Source organism: Mastomys coucha, unplaced genomic scaffold, assembly GCF_008632895.1.
Source record: "Mastomys coucha isolate ucsf_1 unplaced genomic scaffold, UCSF_Mcou_1 pScaffold22, whole genome shotgun sequence".
Classification (NCBI taxonomy): domain Eukaryota; kingdom Metazoa; phylum Chordata; class Mammalia; order Rodentia; family Muridae; genus Mastomys; species Mastomys coucha.
The window spans coordinates 42,331,614-42,355,085 of record NW_022196905.1 but is presented as its reverse complement, the minus strand read 5'-3'; the positions used below and the strand labels follow the sequence as shown (position 1 = coordinate 42,355,085).

The window sequence follows — 23,472 nt, the reverse complement described above, 5'->3', positions numbered from 1 at the left end:
ATATATATACATATATATATATACATATATATATGCATGGCGCAATGTCTTACAATCGTTAATACAATTGAAAAGATCCTTATACAAATGTTGAGTCTGGTTCACCATCTTAATTTTATTAATACTGGGATGCTGTTCACCTGCATAGCTAACAAGAGTTCTTACAAACTCTTTTCCATTTGCATTGACCTAAGAAGTAAAATTCAGAATAAATAAGAGTCCAGTCAATAAGGCTGGATTCTGCCAGCTTCTTTTAGACACTGTAATGGTAACTGAATACTTCAAATAGACTCAATTTTCCACTCCACCAAGTATATAAAATTCAGACTACGGCTACATTATCTGCTTCGATTGCAGGGTTAAAGCTTAGCTGCTTACTTTCAAATTGCCTTCTTGCCAAGGGATTTAGAGTAGCAGGGTTGATGTGCAGCATCCCTTCAAGAAAGGCCCAACAGTGCCTGCAAAGTATCATTATAAAGATAGGCTATAAGACAAGTTATGAAGATGAACTTTCCAGGGAAGCCTTACTCATCTTCTAGCATATACTGTTCCACCTGAAACCTTGTCTGGAAAAAAACCCATGTTATATTATAGATTTAGATTCTCAAGTCTGTTTTAAAGTAGACACATCTCTACTGGGTATTCTGGATATTATAACAAGTACATATGGTTTACCTTGATTACCGCTTAAAATAATTAGTATTTCACATGAGTTAGAAGTTTCAATGGCAAGATCATGTTTCACAAGCAGAAGGCATGTCTGGATACCGAAAGATGCACCATGCACGGTGCAATGTCTTGCGATCTTTAAATTGACTTAAGTGCAGTTACTCTTCCATTGTTATAACCACCACTATATGAATGAAAAACTCAATGTTGCTATTTTTAGTGCATTTCCCTAAATTATACAAGAACTACCCAGCAACAAAGATGGAACTCAAGCCAAGATTGTTTAATCATAGGACAAAATCTGTATCTAAATCTACTGCATGGCAGGTATTTTCTTAGCTGCAAAGGATACCTCCACAAATGAACAACTTCACAATCAAGTGTCTAATGGAGAAGGTCTGGGACTCTGATTTCTCCCTTCATAGTATCCTTCTAAGGCATAGTTAAAATACTTAACAAACAGCATTTCATTTCAACCCCCTGCCAACACTGTGCAAATGGCTTTGTTAGAGACTCTGCCCAAGTTGACACAGCTAAGAGTCAAAAATCAGCTGTTCCATAGCCCCCACTCTTGTAGAGGCTAGAAAAATGTTTCACTTAGTAAGTAGACAAGAACATGAAATCTGCCATTCATTGACTAATTAATATCTGCCAGTAAGTACTTCAAATATTCTTTCAAAAACTTTGTGAAGTAAACACAAATATTATCCAGTTTATAGATATTTTTTAAAGGTGAGGCTTGGAAAGGTTAAATACTTTCTTTAGTGACGGAATTGTGAAATGGATCCAAGTAGAATTTTTGTGCTGACTGCATGATTCCTAGAAGTACTGTGGGCATGGTTCTAGTCATTGTGTTGAGGAAGATACTCAACTTTAATGTTGAAAACAGAGTACAACAAATAACGAAAAAATCCCATTATCACTCAAATGTTTATTAGATGCCAAATGCACATCTATTTAGTATGTCCAGGCACAAAATCCTTTTAAGGACTACTTTATGTCAATCTTATGTCATTAAACATATGAGAAGCAAAGCCATACTGAGTTTTATAAAGTTTTACCTGGTCATATAATACATTTCTAGTTTTTGTTTGAACTTAACAATCTTATATTTTCTAAAACAGAAAACTATCTCAAACATTGAAGGAATTCAATTGATTCTCAATTTATTTAATATTTCATTCTAAACATAGCTACAATTGATAAGCATAACATTGCAATGTTACTGCTATAACTGAGTCAACTCCAAGATATCACCTACTACCTTGCAAAGGCACTACCCTTGCTAACGTCAACCAGCCTTCCTCAGGATCAGTTTCCTAGAGGACTTTCTTACATGTCTAGGCCATAAATTTTATCAGTTTCTGTCTACTCTTAGTGACAACTACATTTTTTTAAAAACTAAGTTTTCTCCAAGTTTTTTCCTTATAAGTCTTATAAATATATATCTTAAATTGACACTCTAAAAAGTCATGTTTTTCTATTATCTTCTTGAACAATTAGTAGGAGAAAGTCTTTTCCTAGAAATTAAGGATTAATAGTTTCTAGTTATTTTCTATGATATACCTTTTCCTCCTGCAACATTGTTTCTCTTGGTTTTCAGACAATTTGATGCCAATTCTAGACTTAAGAATTTTAGGGTCAGAATTTTAGGGGTTAAGTATTAAATTTGTATCTTCCGTTTCTATGTCACTAACAAATTAGATCATTCCTTCAAAAAGTTTTATGTATAGAAACAAGGCAATAATATTTAGAATACTTACAATATTTAGATGCAACACTGGAAATTAAATAGTTTTGTTTACAGTAAAAAGCCACTGTGTGTTTTTCTAGGCATGTCCTCGTCCTTTTCTATATGATGCTACATGAAATAAACAGCTTATTGAAAACCAATGATATTCTTATTGCTAATAGATATTATGACTACCACTTGGCAGAATATTACATCGAGTCAAGTAAACAAAGTTTTAAAGCCTAGTTCTGTCACTGGTAGCTTTCAGTGTATAATATTTACAGGGCTCTGTATTTCAGTCGGATATCACAGCATCAGGCTTGATTCCAGGCCACTCTCACTTCCAATATAATTCTATCTTCTGCTTTGAGTCCATCACTACCACTTTTGTGATTCTTCAAGGATGTATATTTCTACATAAGTGTGTGACATCACTTTCCTTCCCTCTCTGGATGAAAGAGCAGCAGAAAAATTAAATACATTTAAGATGCCAAAATACCAAAAAAAAAAAAAAAAAAAAAAAAAAAAAAAAAAAAAAAAAAAAAAAAAAGGCCGGGCGGTGGTTGTACACACCTTTAATCCCAACACTTAGGAGACAGAGACAGGTGGATTTCTGAGTTCGAGGCTAGCCTGGACTACAGAGTGAGTTCCAGGACAGCCAGGGCTACACAGAAAAACCCTGTCTTGAAAAATGAAACAAAACAAAAAAGAGAGTTCTGGGCTTCTTCACCAAATGATCCTGCTGCGTCAGGGTCAACAGTGAGTAAGCTTAACCCAGAGCTTGTAAATAAAGACTGCAATATGATTACATCAAAGTTGGCTCCTGGCTGGATTCTCCCAGCTCTCGAAGGAAACACAACACACACATGAACCCAAAAACCTTGACCATTGTCAGATTGCTTAGTTTCTGTTTCCATGTCAGTGTCTTCATCTATAAGCCTGGAATTCAGCATCAATCAAACTTTTATTAAAGTTTATAAGTTAAGCAAGTAAGTTGCTTAGGCACAGCAAATTTTCTAAGTGTGATTTGAGCATTATTAGATTTTTAAGGGCAACCAGAGGAAAGTCTGTCACAATTCAAAAGAAACTCCTTTCTCAAAGCATTTTTTTACCTTTTTGAGAATTTCATACATGCATATAATGTGTTTTAATAAAACTTACTACCTATTCTTTCCCCTACCAAAAAAAAGAACCAAAATAATAAAAAAACAAAAACAAAAAACCTGCCAATTCCCCTCTACCACTTCTCCTCCTGACTTCATGTTCTATCTCTCTCTTCCTCCCTTCTTCCTCTCTTCTTCCTCTCTTTCTCATCCCACACTCTCAATACCAACTGAATTATAGGACCATCTGAGAGACCATGGGCAACCTCTCAGAGCCTCTTCCCTGAAAAGAAAAAAATCCTGATATTACATCTCTGAGGAGTTGTCAGTTATCAGTAGGGCCTTAGATAGGAGATTCTAGTCTTCTGTCCCCTCTTCTGTGTTGACTCCTAAAGAAATAGCTGCAATACAGATGTCCCACTTGGAGCTAAGCACTCTGTAACTCTGTTATGACATTTTTAACCAAGTGAACTGATCTAGTTCAAACTTCTTCTTCTCTCTGTTTCATTACTTTTGAAAAAAAGTATCCAGTATAATCACTCTCTGGGTTTGCCTTTCCTGATTAGATTTTTTTTTCCTGACCTGTTTTTATGGGTAAATCCAATCACACTCTTTGTTTCCATCCTTCTCTCCCTTATCAGCTTTAGTATAGATTATGTCTGTATATATAATATTTGGCAATATTCCTTTTATTTCCTTCATCTAAAAAAAGTCCCTTGTGACTAGATAACCAAATAAATAACTATTGTCTTAATAGGCCCTCTGATCTACTATGGTAATGGTAAGCGCAATGCTAATAAAAAGCAATCCACTTGTGTGGCTTTTAAACAAAGTCTGATCTTGTTAGAAAGTTATTTATGTTTACAAAGAAAACAGAGACAATCCATTCATACATGCTGTGAGGAATTGCTCTGGCAGCTCACCTCCGGGTTGTTATGTTTTGTAGTGATTGAATTCAATCATGAAATTGCAAAGCAATTCAAGTTCTCCTAAAATGGAAATTGCTATGTCATTGCCAACAAATACCTCTAACGGAAAATGCTCAAAATAATTGGCCATTTTCAAGGTACTTTTCATTTTCCATGTAATATATGAATATAAAGTAGGATACCATTCTAATTAAAAGATGTTTTATTTTGGTCTTAAAACACTCAATGACAGATGTAAAGAAATATTTTCATTCTAAGAAACATCAGAGCTTCTAAATGCTCAGGGTGGTTTGTGCATGCCTTGGAATCTCTCAACATTTCTGATGGCTTGATAGTGTTCTCTTCATGGGTTATGTGTACATCGTCAGATTAGAATTAATTATTCATATATGCTTCATGTGCACTTCAAAATAGTTCCTGGTGGGTGGATGGATGAAAGGTTGTAAAGATAGGAAGTCAAGAGGGTTGCCCGGTCATCACCTTCATGACATTAAAAAATAATTAACATTGTCAAGCACTTTAAGGAGATGCTTACAAGGCCTGGCCCAGGTTTGAACTCTGCCCTTGGATGTCAAATGCTAGAACAGAAAGAAGAAATAAGTAATTTGTGGCAGGTACTCTCCCATCACTCTTCAACTGTACAGTGTGCAGACTTCAGCTAATTCTCTTATCCTCGGTACTATTTACTAACTGATGTTCAGACCAATATTTGTGAGCAAGAGGAGAACTAAGGGGTGTAAAACCAGATATATGGGTGTGCACCATGTGTCTGTGTAAGTCTTTGAAATAAAAAATAAAAGGAGAAAAGGAGTTACCTTGTTGGCAAAAAAAAAAAAAAAAAAAAAATACCTTTGTATATTATTCTCCAGACATCTTTCCCTCAGGCCAGTGTGTCATACTGGGACAAAAATCAAAAAAGAGTGTAACCCCCACTCATTCTAGGGGCTATGAGGATAGTTTCCAATGATGAGTAACCTTCCATATAGTGCAGCATTGAGATAAGGCCTTGATAAAACTTTTTGGAACCCCATTAATGCTCACTATTTGTCTAAGTTTCTCCTATTTAATAAGAGACAATATACTAGAAAATATTCAAGATTATCATGACATTGCTTACCTACTAACTAGTTTATCAGATTAAGTTAATAAAAGGTACAAGCTAGGAATAAAAAACTCAAAGGGTGTTGCTGTAAAAAAAGAAAAGGAGGTTAAGGATTTGGCAAACTGATTCTTACTCTTAAAGTTATATTGCTAATAGAAAATATAGATGGCTTTTGGTACAGGGTCTCATGAGCCCCACTGGCTCTTGAACTCATTAGAAATTTGGCCTTGAAGTCGTCATCCTGTAACTTCAGCCTTCCAAGTTATGGGATTATAGACATGCTCAGCCTCAGTAGACACATTTTTAAATAAACATCATATTGAATTTCAAAGGGTATCTTGCATAGATATATTCACTTCCTATCACTGAGATGCTTCACATAATTTCTGTGTATCTTCATGTTTCTGTGTCTCTGTCTGTATATGCCTGTACCTCTCTCCCTCTCTCTCCACCTCCATCATCTCTCCTCTCTGCTGCTTCTCTCTGTCTCTCTCTCTGTCTGAGTGTCTCTCAGTCTCCCTCTCATCTCTACCCCCTGTCTCTGACTGATTGATCATCCTCATATACAAAAGTTTGTGCTATAGGTGTGGCAAACCAGTGGTCTGCTAATTTTTAAGTAAAGAAGGGGGATAGAAGCCAGCAAGATGGATCTGGTAAATATGAGTGTTTGCCTTTAAATCAGACAACCTAAATGCATTTCCCCAAACACACATATAGAAATGGAAGAATCAATTCCCACAAATTATCATAGACCTCTACATGTGCACTCTGACATATGTGATTTTCACTACCACTATGGCATATATTCATACACTAAATAAATTTAAAGTAAAATTATTAAAAAAGAAACTATGGCTTCTTAGGGAAGAACCCTCTTCTATGTGAGTGGAACATGCATCCAGAAACCACTTCAGCAACACCCGTCTATAACAGATGATTTGGTTGTTGCATTAGAATCATTGTGCACAGTCTTGTGTCTTTAAAATCATGGCACTGGCACTGGAGAGATAGTTTAGCAGGCAAGAACATTCTAAAGGAGCAAGGTTCAATGCCCAGCACTCACATGGCAGCTCACAACTCTCTGTAACTGAAGATCCAGCCCAGTGGATCCAGCTCTGTCACACAGACATACGTGCAAGCCAAATACCAAATGCACATAAGAATTTTAAAATGAGTAAATAAGCTACTTTTTAAAAGGTCAGAACACACATGCTTCTTTCTATAGAACAATTCTTTGTAGTTATTTCCAGGAGGACAGAGACTACAGGTAGGGTCAAATTTGCATAATTATGACCAGCTATAATGGGCTTCTATGGTGTTCTAAGAAAAGTTGTTGGAAAGATGCCTATTTTAAAACTCATCTTGTTATTCCCAAGTGATTTAAATTCCAGTTTCTAGCCCAATTGTGCCATGGCCTGCGGGGCCTGTTGACTCAAATGCAGGACAGCTTTGGCCCTCAGAGACATAAATCTAAGGAGTAAAGAATAAAAAGAGACAGCCAGAGAGCTCAACAGTGTCTGGGCTTGGGAATCTGTTTTCTGATCACGATTAAATCTGTTAGAAAACCCAGGAATTAAAATATTATTTGTATTCATGGAATCTAGGATACAAATACAGCACTTGGGTCAGCTCCTTGGCAAGATGCCTGAGTTTTTCTAGTTTGCAAAGACCTTGCATTCACATGAACGCAGAGCCCACTTGGGTCCACTGGTTTTGTCATAAACAAAGGAGCACCTCCATATACATCCACCTGTGTCTTTCCTAACCCAGGAGCCTTATCCCATCTTCCCCATATTTCTCACTGGCAGGACATCCTTTCCTAGTTGAAAACTTCCACACTGTACTTTGGCTTATTTTGCCTGGTGATCACACAGGGTACCTCTTATCTCTCAAGATTATGGAGTCCACCATTATTATCTCTCTAAACAGCCAATGGCTTCAAATTGACTAAACTCAGATCATTGGCGATAAAAAGGCAAGGATTGATTCCCAGGTGCCATGTGGCCTTGAATAAGTTAGTTCAACTTTGAATGTCCCAGTTTGCTCTGTCTAAAACAAAGGCCATAGTGGGTATTTCACTGAATTGATGTTAGTATTGAAATGAGATGACATGCTGCCAGGCTTAAGTGGTAGTTCCAGTAACAGAGATGACTTTATTATTAAAAAAATAAATAAATAAGTAAACAACATCAACAACCAAAAAAAAAAAAAAAAGCCCACAGCATTTCATTTATAATACTTAGATGATCAGGTACCAGACAGATGGAAACACTGGTCTATTTCACTTCTAACTAGCAAGTTGACTGTGAGCTACCTACGTGAAGCTCTTATCTGAAAAAAATAATGAAGTTGATAATTCTACTCTTGAAGAGTGTTGTGAAAATCAAATGATGGAATTGGCTAGCAAACTTCCTTGGACCCACTGGGAATCCTAGGTAACAAGACATCTTTTAATTAGTTTTGTGTCTCACCTGAACTTCATTGGATGAGAGAGTATGACAGAGCAAATGTGTTTGGCAACAGGCTTTTACTTTCTCCGGAGTCTGAAGGCTACAGGCCTAAACTCAGAGAAGCAGGGAGTCGCTGTGCTTTCTTTGCATCTGCGTGAGGAATTTCCTTTGTGAGTAGGTCTTGGTTGTCTTTCACTGTCCTCATAAACATACAAGGCAAGTTGGGTGTTGGATTTAGACCCCACTATCATGATACTTTATAATCCTGATCATGATCAAGGTCCAGCCTCCAAATGCAGTCATGCAGAGGATGTACCATTTTCCATTTTCCTGTACTCACTTGAGCTGAGTAGTTCATGATGAAATCATCTGGTTTTCTAAAGTAGTTTCGCTGAAATTTTAAATAATAGGATGCCATCTCTGAGGAGGGCTGCTTTACTGTATTACACCATGGCTAGGGCAACATGGAAGAAGCACATGAAAGGAGCAGGGTGTGTCATGAGAGTAGACCCAGAGCAGGAGAATGGAGGGTCCAGGAGAAGCTCCCATTAGCCCTGCCTTTTAAAAATCCCACTATCTTTTTTTTTTTAATCAGGACTAAGTGGAACATGTTTCAGCACATGAAAACTCTGAAGGTAGCCTCATCTAAGCCACAGAAAGACACTGGGTCTGGATGACACAGTTCATTCCACACAAGTAAGGATCAGAAGTCAGATAGCAATAGATGCAAGGGAGAGCAAGTGCCAGGAAATGAGTATCGTTAACGTCTCAGACATTGACAGAAGATGACAAGAAGTTGCCGTTATTTTTGTCACTGTTATTTCTCTCAGAACCAAAAGAGAGATGGTGGAAAAGGAAAGAATCACCTAGAGACATCAAGATTTGAATATAAATCAACTGCCCCTGTCTTTTCTTCACTGTGAAATCTGGTCATGAACTGTTTTCACTCTGTGAGGCTCAATCTCCACATGTGTGGAAGATGGTCAGAGCTACTTCATTTGGGGGATTGTTGTAAGGGGATTTCATCTATCTCCTGGTGCACACCAGGAACTTAATCAGCTTTAGGTACTACTGTGTTAGACTCTTCCAGAATGCACGTGCACAGAGAGCATCCGAGTCAAGGGTTCCCCTGCAGGATGCTGCTGTGCTTTTATGAGAGCCACCACTCAGGAACCAGAGTTGATTGCATTCAGTGCTGCTGCTTCTTAAACCTAGCATATGATGGCAATTGCTGGTGACTTTAAGGGTCTTTTATGTAGCCTGTCATGCACCTTGAAATAGAAAGAGCCTTTTGGCAGGTCAACATCACAAAGAAAGTGCTAGTCAGTGGGGAAAACAAGGGAGCCCACAGGCAGACATCCTGAGCGTGATTCCTTTTGAATATCACATGAGATGATCACCCTGCTATACTGCTTAATTCAGTCACACTGACCTCCAGCCTTAGGCCTTTTGTCTCAGCTGCAATCTGTAAGGGCAGGAGAAAGAAACTATCCCTAGTGACTAGTGCAATCAGACTTGCTGCATGGTACATAGGTTGGAGGTTAATGCATTGGTTTGTTCCTCGCTACTGGAAAGGTCACTGGATCTCTGCAAGGCCAGCCTGTGATTGAAAAGAGGGTTTGAAAAATCTGATTAAACTCTCCTCCACTTTTGCTTATTCCATATTTCTCAGAACAGTGAAAAGAGCACAGCGGTTCTAAAGAAGACATTTTAGGTCAACTGACATCCCCGTAGATCACAGTTTGAAAAGTTCTCTGGGGAAATTTTTTAAGTTCATGGGCCTCCAGAACAATGGGAACTCTAGCATCATCAGCAACAGGACAGCCATTATTTATATAGTCACCAGATCACTGCGACCTCAGGGTAACTATTAGAGCCAGAGGAAATTCAGAGGTGTAAAAACCCATGAAGGAGACATCAAACATGAAAAGGTTATTATGTCATGCTCAGTGGTTTTCAACCTTCTTATGTTGTGACCCTTTAATCATATTGTTGTGACCCCCCAAGCATAAGAGTATTTTGTTGCTGTGACTGTCATTTTTCTTACTTCTATTGCTATGAATCATAATGTAAATATCTGACATGTAGAATATCTGATATCCAACCCCCAAAAAGCTTGTGGCCCACAGGTTGAGAACTGCTGTCTAGTATATCTGCCAGCTAGAACCTCCTGTTGGGCAGTCTGGATAGGCTTCAGAGAGGAGGTAGGAATGCTTGGATCAGATCTCTGAAAACCTATACATTTTAACAGAAGTACAAAAGGAAGAGGATTGCAGGTTGCTGAAATTCTACTTCTATGTGGAAAAGAGACATAGCGATGACTTTATGAAGCTGGAATTCTTTCTACTTGAGGGACTTCATGCCCTCGTGTTATGTCTGAAGAATGGCATTTATTTGTATCAGAATATGTCAGAACACAATGCAAATTAGGCCACTAATCCACAGTTACCTTGTGAAGCAACTTTTCCTGCATCTGTTAGGCACTCTGTTTTCATCTATTGGAGTTTCTCTTTAAATTCCAGGCTACGGTCAGTGTGTCAGTAAATGCCTAGCATCCTTTTCCGGGCTACATTCATTGCTTCCTGTTACATGATGTTAACGTACTACTTACTTTCATAAATTTTTTTCCTTTTCTCTATTTTTAAGAATGTTATACATTTATATGATAAAATATCCCTTCTTCATTTTTTTTTCTCTCAGACATCCCCAAACTCACCACTAACAGGATTCCTCCCAACTTCATATTGCTTTTCTTTTATAACCTACAAAGCCTAGCTATAACTACACATATGTGCATAAATGTGATTCTATTTACTGAAGCATGAGAAACCTACCCACAGATACATCCTCAGGAAGTAATGATTCTCCATGCCACAAACAAGCATCCAGTGCCAATAGATTCTTGGTAAGGGGTTGGGCCTTCATATGCTTGCTCTTCATCATCTGTCTCCAGTTTTGCCTGACTTTATCTGTATTGGTCTTGTAAAGACAACCACAGTTACTATGAGTTCAGGACTGCATTAGCCATGTCATATCTAGAAGACACTTTCCATTGTGCCTCTCTGCTTTCTCTGGCTCTCACATTCTCTCTATTCTATTTATCAGTAGTATTCACAAAGCTTCATGGTAGTGGGATATGGATGATAAAACTTTTTTTTTTAAATTTATATAGTTTTATTTTGGTAATTTTACTACATGTATGTCTGTTTGAGGGTACTGGAACCCCTGGAGCATGAGTTAAAGACAGTTGAGAGCTGGGAATTGAACCCAGGTCCTCTGGTAGAGCAGCCAGTGCTCTTAACCACTGAGCCATCTCTCCAGCCCTGATAAAGATGTTTTATATAGACCCAAATACTCAGCCTCTTATTCTCAACACTTTAGCCAGTTGTGTGTTTCTTCATTGCCTACTGTCATTTGCAAAAAAAAAAAAAAAAGCTTCTCTAGCCAAAGTTGAGAGCAGCCCAAATCTATAGGGATAAGTATAAATGTTCTGAGGGCAATTTGATAACAGAATTTTATAAAAATAACAATAACAGGTTTTACCCTAGGGTGTATGATTTCCAAAGATTTGGGATTTCAACCAAGATTACAATACTAGGCATGAAATTCTGCCCTGTGGAGCAGGTCTCAAATCTAATAAGAAAGAAACTTCTTTCCGTTTAACAGTCATCTATGTACTGTAGCAGTGTGCACTTGCCTGGTAGTCAGTAATGGCAGTATTCAGGGTCCAGTGTTAGATGAGACCATTGAAGTCTTTCCCTCCTCAGCTCCCTAAGTAACACCCCCATGTGGTTGTGAAAGATTGCCATCAGAAAGGAAAATTTTGATCAATCTGAGATTAGTTTTTCTGTCATATAGCCGGGAGCTTACCAAGTTTATCATGATAACTAATAAAAAACAACAGGACTAGCCTGTGTTGTTTTAAAGACCCCTGGAGCGTCCCTGTCAAAGATTCACATGGAGGCATCCTATGTCTTGCACTGGAATTTCATTTAGTAAGCCATGTCTTCTGGGAGGGACATTGTCCACACATATGAGATAAATTTGTTCAATTGTTTTTTCAAGTTGCATTTTGAAATTACCTTACTAAGGTTTTCATAAGCCTATTTTAGAGACCTTCAGTGTTGCTTATCACACCCCTACCCCTTCTCTTCTCCATTTCTTTGTCCCTACCCCTCTTAATTCTTTAGACTTCAGTATTCTATAATCATCTTTCATTTTATATGTGTTCTATTATCCCTTCAGTAATTTTTTCCACTGGGAGTGACTAGTAGGTTTCCATATGGCCTATCATCTTGCATTGGTCTAGCCTCCCCATTATGCCCTGATTTCCTCCATATCCACACATTCTTCCCTGTTTAAAGCCTTCTGTACCCAGTATCTCGCATCACTACTTTTATCGTACTTATAACCTAATGCCCCCTCTCAACTAACAAGGCCCTGTCAAAGGCCTGGTTCTATCTTCCTGGCTTCTATATGTGATCAAAATTAAATACACAAAAGAAACTATTTAAAGTCTGAATCTCCATATTAGAGAGAATAGAGGGCATTTGTCTTTCTTTTTGAGTTGCCTAACAGTATCCCTTTTTTTTAGTTCTATCCATTAAATTAGAATTACAAATTACCATTTTTTATTAGAGCTGAGAAACAGTCCACTGTGTATATGTACCACATTTTTATATCTGTTCATCTGTTTATGGAATCTAGTGTGATCTGCTTTCTAGATGTTCAAATAGAGTCTAAATGAACCGTGATATGCAAGTGTCTCTGTAGTAGGATATAAAGTCCATCATATATATATATATATACATATATATACATATATATATATATATATATATATATATATATATATATATATATATATAGTCCCTGAGAACTAGGGTTATAGATGGTGGTAAATCTCTAAGTGGGTGCTGGCCACATAACTCTGGTTCTCTGTGAGAGAAACAAGTGCTGTATAACTGAGAAGCTACCTCTCTCCATCGCCTTATATGATAGATTTTTCTAATATTTTTAAAAGAATATCCAGACTAATTTCCAAAATGTTTACACTAGTTAACATCCTAACCAACAGTGTATAGGTGTTCCCCTTTCTGGGCCTAAAAAGAGGGTCCACATAGTAAGAACATTTGTTGTTCTTGTGAAGGCCCCAGTTTTGATTCCCAAGACCTACATGGTGTGTTACAGCTGTCCACAACTCCTGTTTTAGGAAACACTCTGCAGACATGCAAGCACCAGACATGGACATGATGTGCCATAAATAAGTCATTAAAAGAAAAAGGAGTCCTTATTTTGTCATATCCATACCAGAATGTGTTGTCTTTTGTATTACTGAAATGGTCATTCAGGTTGGGGTGATATTGTGTCTTAACGTAGTTTCATTTTTCATTTCACTGATGCCTAAAGATGCTGAGCACTATTTTAGTTGTTTTTTTAGCTATTTGAGTTCTTCTTTTAAGACTTTTCTGCTCCATGCTATTGCCTATATTTTAGAGCAATTTATGTTCTTAATGTTTATGTGGTTTTATTTATGTGTTTATTTATTTATTCCTGATACTAATCATCTGTCAGATTAATGGTTAGCAAACTTTTTCCTCTCATCCTGTGGGCTGTCTCTTGATTCACTTCTCAGTTTCCTTTGCCATACAGGTTTTTAGTTACATGAGATGCCATTGTAGATTTGTGGTCTTATTTCATGAACTACCAGAGAATGTACCAAAGAATGTACTTCACTATGCCTACAAATTGAAATTTGAGAGATGAATAAAAAGATGGTATTCCCACTACCATCTGAAACAAGGAAAAGGGTCTACTTCTCCACTCCTATTCAACATAGTGCTTGAAATCTTAGCTAGAGCATTAAGAAAGAGAAGAAAATAAAAATAAATGACACAAATAGGGAAAGGAGAAATCAAGGTATCCTTATTTGCAGATGATATGTTCTTTAATATAAAAGACTCCAGTAAAAAAATCTCCTTAAAGGATAATAACTACTTCTAGCAAGTGACAGAATAAAAAATTAAGACATAAAAATCAGCCACCTTCCTATAAACAAATGACAAACAGACTGAATAATACATCAGGCAAATAATCTCATTCATGGTGGTCACAAAATGTAGATTAACTGGAAATCATGATTTTTTTTTTATTGTTTCATCTTACATTTTCTTTATTTTTTTATTTTTATTAATCATTTTATTCATTTACATTTCAAGTGATATCCCCCTTCCAGGTTACCCCTCCACAAATCCCCCATCCCATTTCCTGCTCCCTCCTTTCTTTGCCTCTATGACAGTGCTCCTCCACCTACTCACCAATTCCCCCCTCACCACTCTAGCATACCCCTACACTGGGGCATCAAGCCTCCACAGGACCAAGGGTCTCCCCTCCCATTGATATTAGAGAGGGCTTCCTCTTCTACATATGTATTTGGAACCATGGATCCCTCCATGTATACTCTTTGGTTGATGTTTAGTCTCTGGGACCTCTGGGTGGCACTGTTAGTTGATATTGCTTGTCCTATGGGGTTGCAATTCCCTTCAGCTCCTTTAGTCCTTCCTGTAGCTCTTCTGTTGGGCTCCCTGGGCTCAGTCCAATGGTTGGCTGTGAGTATCTGCATCCGTATTAGTTAGGTGTTGGCAGAACCTTTCAGAGAACATCCATACTAGGCTCCTGTCAGCAAGCCATACCACCCTGAATGTGCCCGATCTTGTCTGACTTTTTTTTTAATCTTATGTCATTTAATGTGACGAGTACAGCCATTGTTCCTTTGCCATTATTGTCTTCCTGCACAGTCTTGAGAGCAAGAGTCAGGAGATGGTTGAATTCAGTTTCTCCTGACCTTCTACTCACTGTTGAGATCTCTACCCCTAGTTCCCTCAGTTGACAGATGGAGATTGAGTGCCACCGATGGTGCATCTCCATAGCAACAGCTGCATATCTGTACATTTCTAATTGACCTGTGGGGCTTGAGTTGCAGGAGCCACAGGCATGGGATGTGAGGAACTGTGCAGTCCCTGTTCTCTTGAGTCCTACTTTCTTATATCTGCAATCTATAGCCAATGAATAGTCTTTCCCACTGAATTCTTGTGAGGAGTGGATGAGCTTTAACAAAGAAAATTCACTAATGGATCCACCTCACTCTTTATTGTAAAGATACTGGACTAAGGAGTGCTATCCTTGGAGGCACAGTTCCTTCAGATTTGTGTTTATATAGGCATACGCTAAATATACACACAGTATTAGATGTGGCTTGAGGGGGAAACATTTCCTCTTGACAGATCTTTTGGCTATATTGTATAACACAAAGGCAAACAGACTTTGCAAGTTCTGAAAACTGATATATTAAAAAAGAAGATATATTGCATTATTGTATTCCAAAATTGCATTAAAGCTTATATCAATTCCCAGTCATATTGGTACAAAACTTTTTTTTACACAAAGCATCTTTGATAAATTACACTGTATATATAGTACAGAGTAAGATATACTAGTATAATAACATTCATCTAACTGTATTCACCGTATGACATACAACAACAGACTATCTAGTTGCAAGTACCTCAAGGCCCCAGTCCTTCTGGCAAGCTGCAGAAGGCTGGTGTTTGGCTAGTCCAGCTGACTTCTGTTGCTTTGCCTTCCTCAGTGCCTGATCTGAATATTTACTTTGTAGAGCCTGTAAAAACAAACAAACAAATGAACAAACAAATTTAAAACAACCTCATTTGAATGGAATCCTCAGAAAGTACAACAGAGTCCCATATGGTGTGTGCATGATATATTAAATGGTGGGGATTTTTATTCAATTCTATATTTAAAACTAGTGCTTAATATACAAACAGAAAGTTCAGTTGATGATTTTTATACATTTCAAGCTCTTCTGCATAAATGCTAGGAATTATAAAAATTACATTGATCAATGGCTATTTAAGGAAAATCATGCAGCGATGTCTAAGTTTAATATTGTGAAATCTGAGGGATGAAGACAGCTTTTTTCAGTGTGAGAATGCTTCCTGGAGGGACAAGTCACTGAATTCTGCGTTGCTCACTCTGGATCTCAGGGAGTAACAATTATGCTCAAGTCTCTCTCTGGTTTTCCTCTGCAGACAGCGTGGAAGATGAACTGGAGATGGCCACTGTCAGGCATCGTCCTGAAGCCCTGGAGCTGCTGGAGGCCCAGAGCAAATTCACCAAGAAAGAGCTTCAGATTCTTTACAGAGGATTTAAGAATGTAAGGATGTTCTTTAAACCTCACCTTTACCCAGTTTTCAGAGGAAGACTGAAAATGTGTAGAGGAGGGGACAGGAGCACACTGTCCTGTGAGAGTCCAAAGCCTGTGCATCCCGTTTCTCATCTCTCTTAGATCTGAATACAGTCAGTACCTATTGGGACTTTGACTTTGACAAGCCAGTGCTGGGAGAGTTTAATTGACTGTTAGACAGGATGGATCCTGAAAGGATTGCCTTAATTAAATTCTTTTGTTGAGATTTATTTTCTTCCTTGGGTGTAAGCATTTCAATATGTGCTTCATTTTTTTTTAAACTATAAACTAGTGTATGCTTATAAAATGTTATTTGGGGCCACAGACATCCAAACACATTGAGGATGCCTGTTAATGGCAGAGGCGGAGTTCAGCACCAGGCTGTATAGTTTCAGAGTCCATGCGAGAAATGGCTAGAAAAGAAACCACAAAGCAGTGTTAAAGAGCCACCTGGAATCCAAACAAGGCTCGTGGTCTTTCCCTGGTCAAAAGAAACATCAGGAAAACACATTTCAATGAAAGAATAACCACAGGACCAGAATGAACTTGGGGGAATAAGTGTGAGAAAGGGACCTGATTTTCCTTTATGTCCTGTCTCTCCTCTCCCTCTCTTTCTCTTTGTGTGTGTGGGGGGCACAGGTGTGGGTGTATGGGTGTGTGGGTATGCGTTTGTGCATCCATGTGCCACCTGGGCACTAGGGTCAAGCTTCTGTTTCTTTAATTAGGTGCTATCCACCTTGTTTTCTGAAGACATGATCTAACTTGTTTAGAGCTTACCAAGTAGGCTAGGCTCCTATTCAGCAAGCTCAGGTGTTCTTCTGGAGTCACTTCCTGCCAGGTTGGAATTACAGACATGGTTCAAGGCACTACCATTTTGCACATAGACTCTAGGGATCAAACTCAGGTTCTCATGGTGTTAAAACAAGCAATTTACTGATTCAACTATCTTTCCAGCCCACCAAGTCACAAATCTCTCCCCACTACCTGTGTATGTGTGTGTGTGTGTGTGTGTGTGTGTGTGTGTGTGATGAGTCTCTGGCCCTGTCTTTCAATAAAGCATTTCTTATATATACCACTCATTTGGAAAGAAAAGATATGGAATTGTGGGTAGGATATGATAAGCAATGGTAAACAGCCTTTACAAATAGACCAGCATTTGCTATTTTTAAATCCTGGTTGAGGCAGCTTGAATATATGTCTCTACACAAAGGCTAGTACTTTGGAAAATTAGACCTCTTCAGTCTTCTCCAGTGTTTTGAACTCAATCGGGATTCATCAGATAAATGACTATCAATTTTTCTTTTATTATTTCTTTGTCTGCGGTAGTGGCCTGTACTCACATTGACGAATAATGCACTCAGTGTCAAAGGGGAAAAAAAGTACCCAGTGCTTGTCTCATAGATTAGAGTCTGTTCATTATGTCCATTTCTGGTACTAAGAAAATTACTGTGTTTTATTACTTGAAGAAGACAATACTGTCAGTCACTCCAAACCTCAGGGACCCATGGGTTGTCACCGAGCATAGTTGTCTGTTATCCTGATGTGCGCATGACCTCCTTCCCAGATGTATCATCATCAAGGGAAGTGCTCCCTGAAAGGATCAGATAAAGATCAGTGTCTCAAAAGCCAGAGAAAGCATGGTCTCCCTTTAAAGAGTTCATAGCCTAAGCAGAGTGTCCAAGCTCACTGTTGTAAGTCCATTTAAACATAGCTTCCTTTAAATTATTGTTTGTGCCTCCGATCAGCCACATATTGTGATCTTATACACACCTAAACCAAAGAAGGTAGCTATAGGTACTCCTTTTTGTTTCTTTCTATTATTTTATTTTTAGGTTTCCAAGTTGGGATATAAAGTAGTAAGTTTCATTATAAAGTTTCTATAAATACTTTATTATTGGTCCTCCTTCTCTGCTCCCTTCTTTCAACCCTCTGCCTCTCTTATGCTAGACACCTTCCTGCCCAAACCAGATCTCCTTCTCTTTTCATGTCTTGTGAATTTTCTGTACTATTTGCTTTCTTAGCCCCCTTTCAACAATGATTAAAGACTCCACTGCCCTCTCATGTTCCCCTTTCCTAGCCTTCATTCCTCAACTCTCTCTCTCACTCTCTCTCTCTCAGTCAATCATACATACATATGTACATACATACATACATACATACATATGTTAAAATCTAGCATCTGCATACAAGAAAAAAAGTATCTGTCTGGGCTTGGTATATTTTCCTTAGGACAATAATTTCCAATTCTAACCATTTTTCTGTAAATGTTATTTCACATTTTTATGTCTTCAAAATTCTATTGTGTATACATCCATTCTCCTTATTCATTTTCCTGTTGATGGGCAGCTGCTTCTATTCTCTGTGTATTATGAATAGTAGATCAGTAAACATAGGTATTCAAGTATCTCTGGGTTGACTTGAGTTCCTTAGATATATACCCAGGAATGTTTCTGCTTAGACCATATGGTAGCTCTATTATTGATTTTTTTTTTCAGAAACCTTAGTCCATCATTATTTTCAAAGGGACTGAACAAGTTTATGTTTGAGTCAACAATGAGCAAGAGTTTTTTTCCCCCTCACAATCTTACCTGTATTTGTTATTAGCTGTTTTTCTTGATAATAGACATTGTGACTGAGATGATAGAGACTATCAAATTCTAATCTTTACTTCAATTGTGACTAAAGAAGTAAAAAACATTTCACATATTTGTAGTTTGTGATTATTCTATGAGCTGCCAATTTCGCTCATTGGGCCATTGATGGTTGAAAAGATTTGAAGTTTTCTTCACTGAATTTTTTTGTGGCTTTTACATATTGTAGATTTAGTTCTTGTCTGAGGTATAACTGGTACATAGTTTGTCTTATTCTATGATTTACCTCTTTATTCTGCTGGTGGTTTGCCTTGCTGGATAGAAACATTTTTTATTCAATATAATTTCTCTCTCTCTCTCTCTCTCTCTCTCTCTCTCTCTCTCTCTCTCCCTCTCTCTCTCTCTCTCTCTCTCTCTCTCTCTGTGTGTGTGTGTGTGTGTATGTGTGTGTGTGTGTGTGTGTGTGTGTGTGTGTGTGTGTGATTTATGTGATGTGTCATAAGTGTGCTGGACCAGCAGGTAGATAAAGAAGACAGAACAGGTGGGTCCAGAAGGTCCTGCATAAGCTGTGTCTTATGTTCAGCAAGTTTATTAAGGAGCTGAGCCAGCAGGCAACTATTGTGCAATAGATCAAAGTCATCTGGAAGTTAATGAGTGCTCCACAAGGAGAACATAGAATACCTCAATGGCTTCATAGACCAAGTATCCATCTGCCTTGGGACTGATAACCATAGCCCCTTAGAGTAGGTAAAAGGATCTCCAGGACCCAAAGCTGCAGCTTCCCGCAGGCTTTGTCTCCAGGCCATTACTGGCTCTGTCAACCACATTCCTTGTTTTGTAGGAGAAGCTCTGTTTCTTCTCTGTAAGTTAGGACCTGGGGGAAACTCTGCCAAGGCCCTGGCCCCAGGCTAGTGCTTAGCTCTGCTAAGCATGATCCTGGTTAGAAAAGGAGCTATGCTCTTTCTTAATACAACAGAGCCTCAGTGAAAGCCTTATATCAGCCTTGTTTCAATAGGAAGGTTTTATTGGGCACACAGTATCTTGTATTTCATTCTGTGATCTCTGGCTACATTGTTCATGGCTTGTAGTGAATTAGAACATTGGATTAGAATTACACAATACAGCCAAGCTGCTCACTTCATGTCAAGCAAGAAGCAGTGAGAACTAGGCAGGGCTAAAGAGAAGACACACCCCTTAAAAGCAGCCTCGCCTTCACCAGTGGTCTACTTCCACCAACCACCACCCTATCTGATAGTCCATTCAAGATGAGTTCATCAATGAATTATTAATACAGCACATGCATGATCCAATGACCTCTGAGTAATAGTGGAAACATTCAACACATGAGTCTCAGGGCAAGGCTTTAAATCCACACCAAATTAGCACATACCTATGAGGATTTGGATAAGCAGGTAAGAGATTTCTTAGTTATCCCTTCCTCTATACATATCTCAAAGAGAAGTGACTTCAATGACACTAGAAAACACTGATTGCAACCTCCAGTTGGGAAGGGTGTAAAGAATGTCAAAACCTAGACAAAAGTCAATACCAGGACAGGTTATTCACAGAATAAAACCTTAGATATGCTCACTTCGAAATTACAGAAACATCTCAACTCTTTTTTTTTTTCCCTCAGAGATGTCATAACAAACCTTTTAAATACAGCGGATGGTACATTATATCCAAAATGGTTATGTACAAAGGACTCCCCAGTCTACACTAGCATCCCTGGGTGCCTTGGCTGCTGCTACATTTTTAGTCTCTTGCTACCTCTGCAAGTCTCTCCATCTGAGGTCTGGATGCCTTTCATCCCATTTGTTGTAAATTGGAATCAAGATTACTACCATCATTAACCTTTGCAGCCAGCAACTCTGCAGCATGTCTCACATAAGTGGCACTTCACGATAAATTGCCTGCCTTTCTTTTATTTACTTATTTTCTCTGTTCTGTACTTTCTTTTCCCACTACCACCCTGAGTCTGTTCATTTCCTAGCATTATATCCTTGTCCCTGTCTCTGCTTCTTTTCTTTCTCTCCCTTCACTTTTTATTTTCTTATCTCTTTCCCTCCTTTCATTCTTTTTCCTTTCTTTCTCAGCTACAGTTAGTTGTCTCTACTCTTCCTTGTCTTTCACATCTGGTGTAAATGTGAGACTACCTTTCATTCAGATCTGAATGTACCCAACACACATTTCACATACTGCTTTCAAAGAAAGGACGGTGGTTTGCTCAACATGTAGTAATAGAAAATGAAACAACAGTAACCTTTTGATTTTGTGTAACTCTAGTGAAATGTACAATTGTAACAGATGTGCCCTAAATCATAGCAAGGCAGACACACGGGAGAAGGTCAGAAAGGCTCACAAGTTATTGGATGGTAGCAATCAGAACCAATTTCCATCAGAGAAACCAAACCAACTACCCTTGCTTCCTGAATATTAATTATCTTAAGCCCTCAAGCTCAAAAATCCATTTCCCTGGACACAGTGGGAAGACACATTTTTTAATGAAACCTTTAAAACTCTCCACAGTTTTTGATTGAAAGGATAAACCCTTTCCCCACATTCCAAATAGTCACATTTGTCTGAAAGTGGCTCAAACTGGTAGTCACCCTTGCAAATCAAGTTTCCCCATGAACACAAATGTTCCCATGAGTGCGTACTATCCCATATGCAGTGCACCTGAGTGTTCCTTGTCATTGTCGGTATACATTGTGAATATAAATGAAGAACTGGAGAAAGGGAAGGCAGAGAGTAGGTTTCTGATCTTTTCTCTCTGACAAACTGAGTCTCCACATATTCTTGTTTCTCTTGCCACATGGTGATTCTTTAAAGTCGAGCATCTCATGGAGATGGAAGGAGCCTGACAGAGCTTTTGACTGCCATTACTGTGTCATAGAACCACCTGCCAAGCCCCAGCCTGAAAGATAATGACTTAGTAGTTCTGTGGGGACAGGGAGCATATATTTTCATTTCTTATAATTTCACAGGTGTTGTTACTGCTGCTCTGGCGTCCTTACTTTGAATGTCATTGCTGTAATCTAGACATCGTATGCTTGGGGTTGTTCAAATTCAGGGCTACAGTTGACTTGGGCAGTTTTTTCAGCCTCACTGAATGGCATGCCTTTGTCTTTATAAACTGAGATAATGATTACAGCATTAAATTTATTTTACAAGTAAACACAGAATTAAAGAGAAAAATGAAATATGCAGTGCATCTCCACATTGTATGTTCCATCAATGTGGGGTGTGGAGTATTCAGGCCTGGTCTCACTAACTCCCAAGAGTCTCTTGGGTATTCAACTTCATAAGTATTTGTGAGGATGGATGCAATAAAAAAAAAGTACAAAATATTATCTACAGATCAGCAGTCTCAAATTTCACTGCATATTGTAATCATCTGGGGAACTTTAAAATTTACAAAGTGTTGGGTACTATGCTTGGCAATTTTGATGTAATTGCTTTGGAGGAAGCAGGACTAGAAGATCAGGATTTATGGAGCTCTTTGTAATTATAATATACAGGCAAAACTGAGAACCATGGAATGAAAAGTAAGAATCTAGGGCTGGCAAGATGGCTTAGTGGGTAAGAGCACTGACTGCTCTTCCAAAGGTCCTGAGTTTGGATCCCAGCAACCACATGGTGGCTCACAATCACCCATAATGAGATCAGATGCCCTCTTCTTATGCGTCTGAAGACAGCTACAGTGAATTACACTGGAGCAAGTAGAGCCGGCAGAGGTCCTGAGTTCAATTCCCAGCAGCCACACACATGATGACTCATGGCCATCTGTACAGCTACAGTGTACTCATACACATAAATAAATTAAAAAAAAAAAAAAGAAAAGTAAGAATCTAAAAAGTTCTTTTTACCATATAAAAGCATTTTGACCTAATTGGGATGAATCCCAAAATATCAAATATCAATGATTGCCATGATTACACTGGAATCCCACCAGGTTTTCATTGTATACACACACTGCATGTGTGCCTGCATTCGTGCATGCATGTGTAGAATTCTTATGACACAAATGTATGTGTTTAATGTCTACATGGGTTGAAGAATCTACCAGGTTTTGGTGATTTTGGTACTGTTCATTCTGGGGTTAGGTGATGCTCAGAAATTTTTGTTTGTTTCAAATGTCCAAATTTCTGCATTAAAAAAATCATATCACATGTAGTATCCAGAGAGCCATTTTAATTTTAAGATTTCATAGGTTTAAGTTCCAATGTGGTCTTATCTCCTTGGTATTTTCTTTCATTAATTAATAACTTACAGGCCACTTTTCCTGGTTTTTTTTGGGGGGAAGGGGTTGCTTTGATCTTTTTGTTTTGCTTTGTTTCCAATACATCCCAACAACAGTTTCCCCTCTCTTCATCCCTCCCATTACTTCTACCCTGCCTCCCTTCTCCACCAGATCCACAATTGTTTCCCTTTAGGAAAGAACTGGCCCAGTGAGACAACAAAGTAGGAGGAAAAGGATCTTCAGAGAAAATGAAGGAGTCACAGAACCCCTTCCCACTCTCACTGTTTGGGGTCCCACAAAAATATCAAGCTAGACCTAGCACAGCCCCACAGGTCTGCGGTTCCTGCTTTCAGTCTCTGTGGAGCCCCACAGGGTCTGCGGTTCCTGCTT

The 23,472-nt window shown here is 38.4% G+C and overlaps 1 protein-coding gene across 7 annotated transcripts in view; it reads left to right on the top strand.

Moving 5' to 3' along the window:
• Nucleotides 1-23,472, top strand: part of Kcnip4 (potassium voltage-gated channel interacting protein 4) — a 1,067,715-nt gene that overhangs the window by 965,798 nt on the left and 78,445 nt on the right. For all 7 annotated transcript variants that reach the window (XM_031342219.1, XM_031342222.1, XM_031342225.1 and 4 more), the window contains one exon: nucleotides 16,094-16,218. In XM_031342219.1, the coding sequence (XP_031198079.1) occupies nucleotides 16,094-16,218 (125 nt within the window). The remainder of the gene's footprint in view (nucleotides 1-16,093; nucleotides 16,219-23,472) is intronic.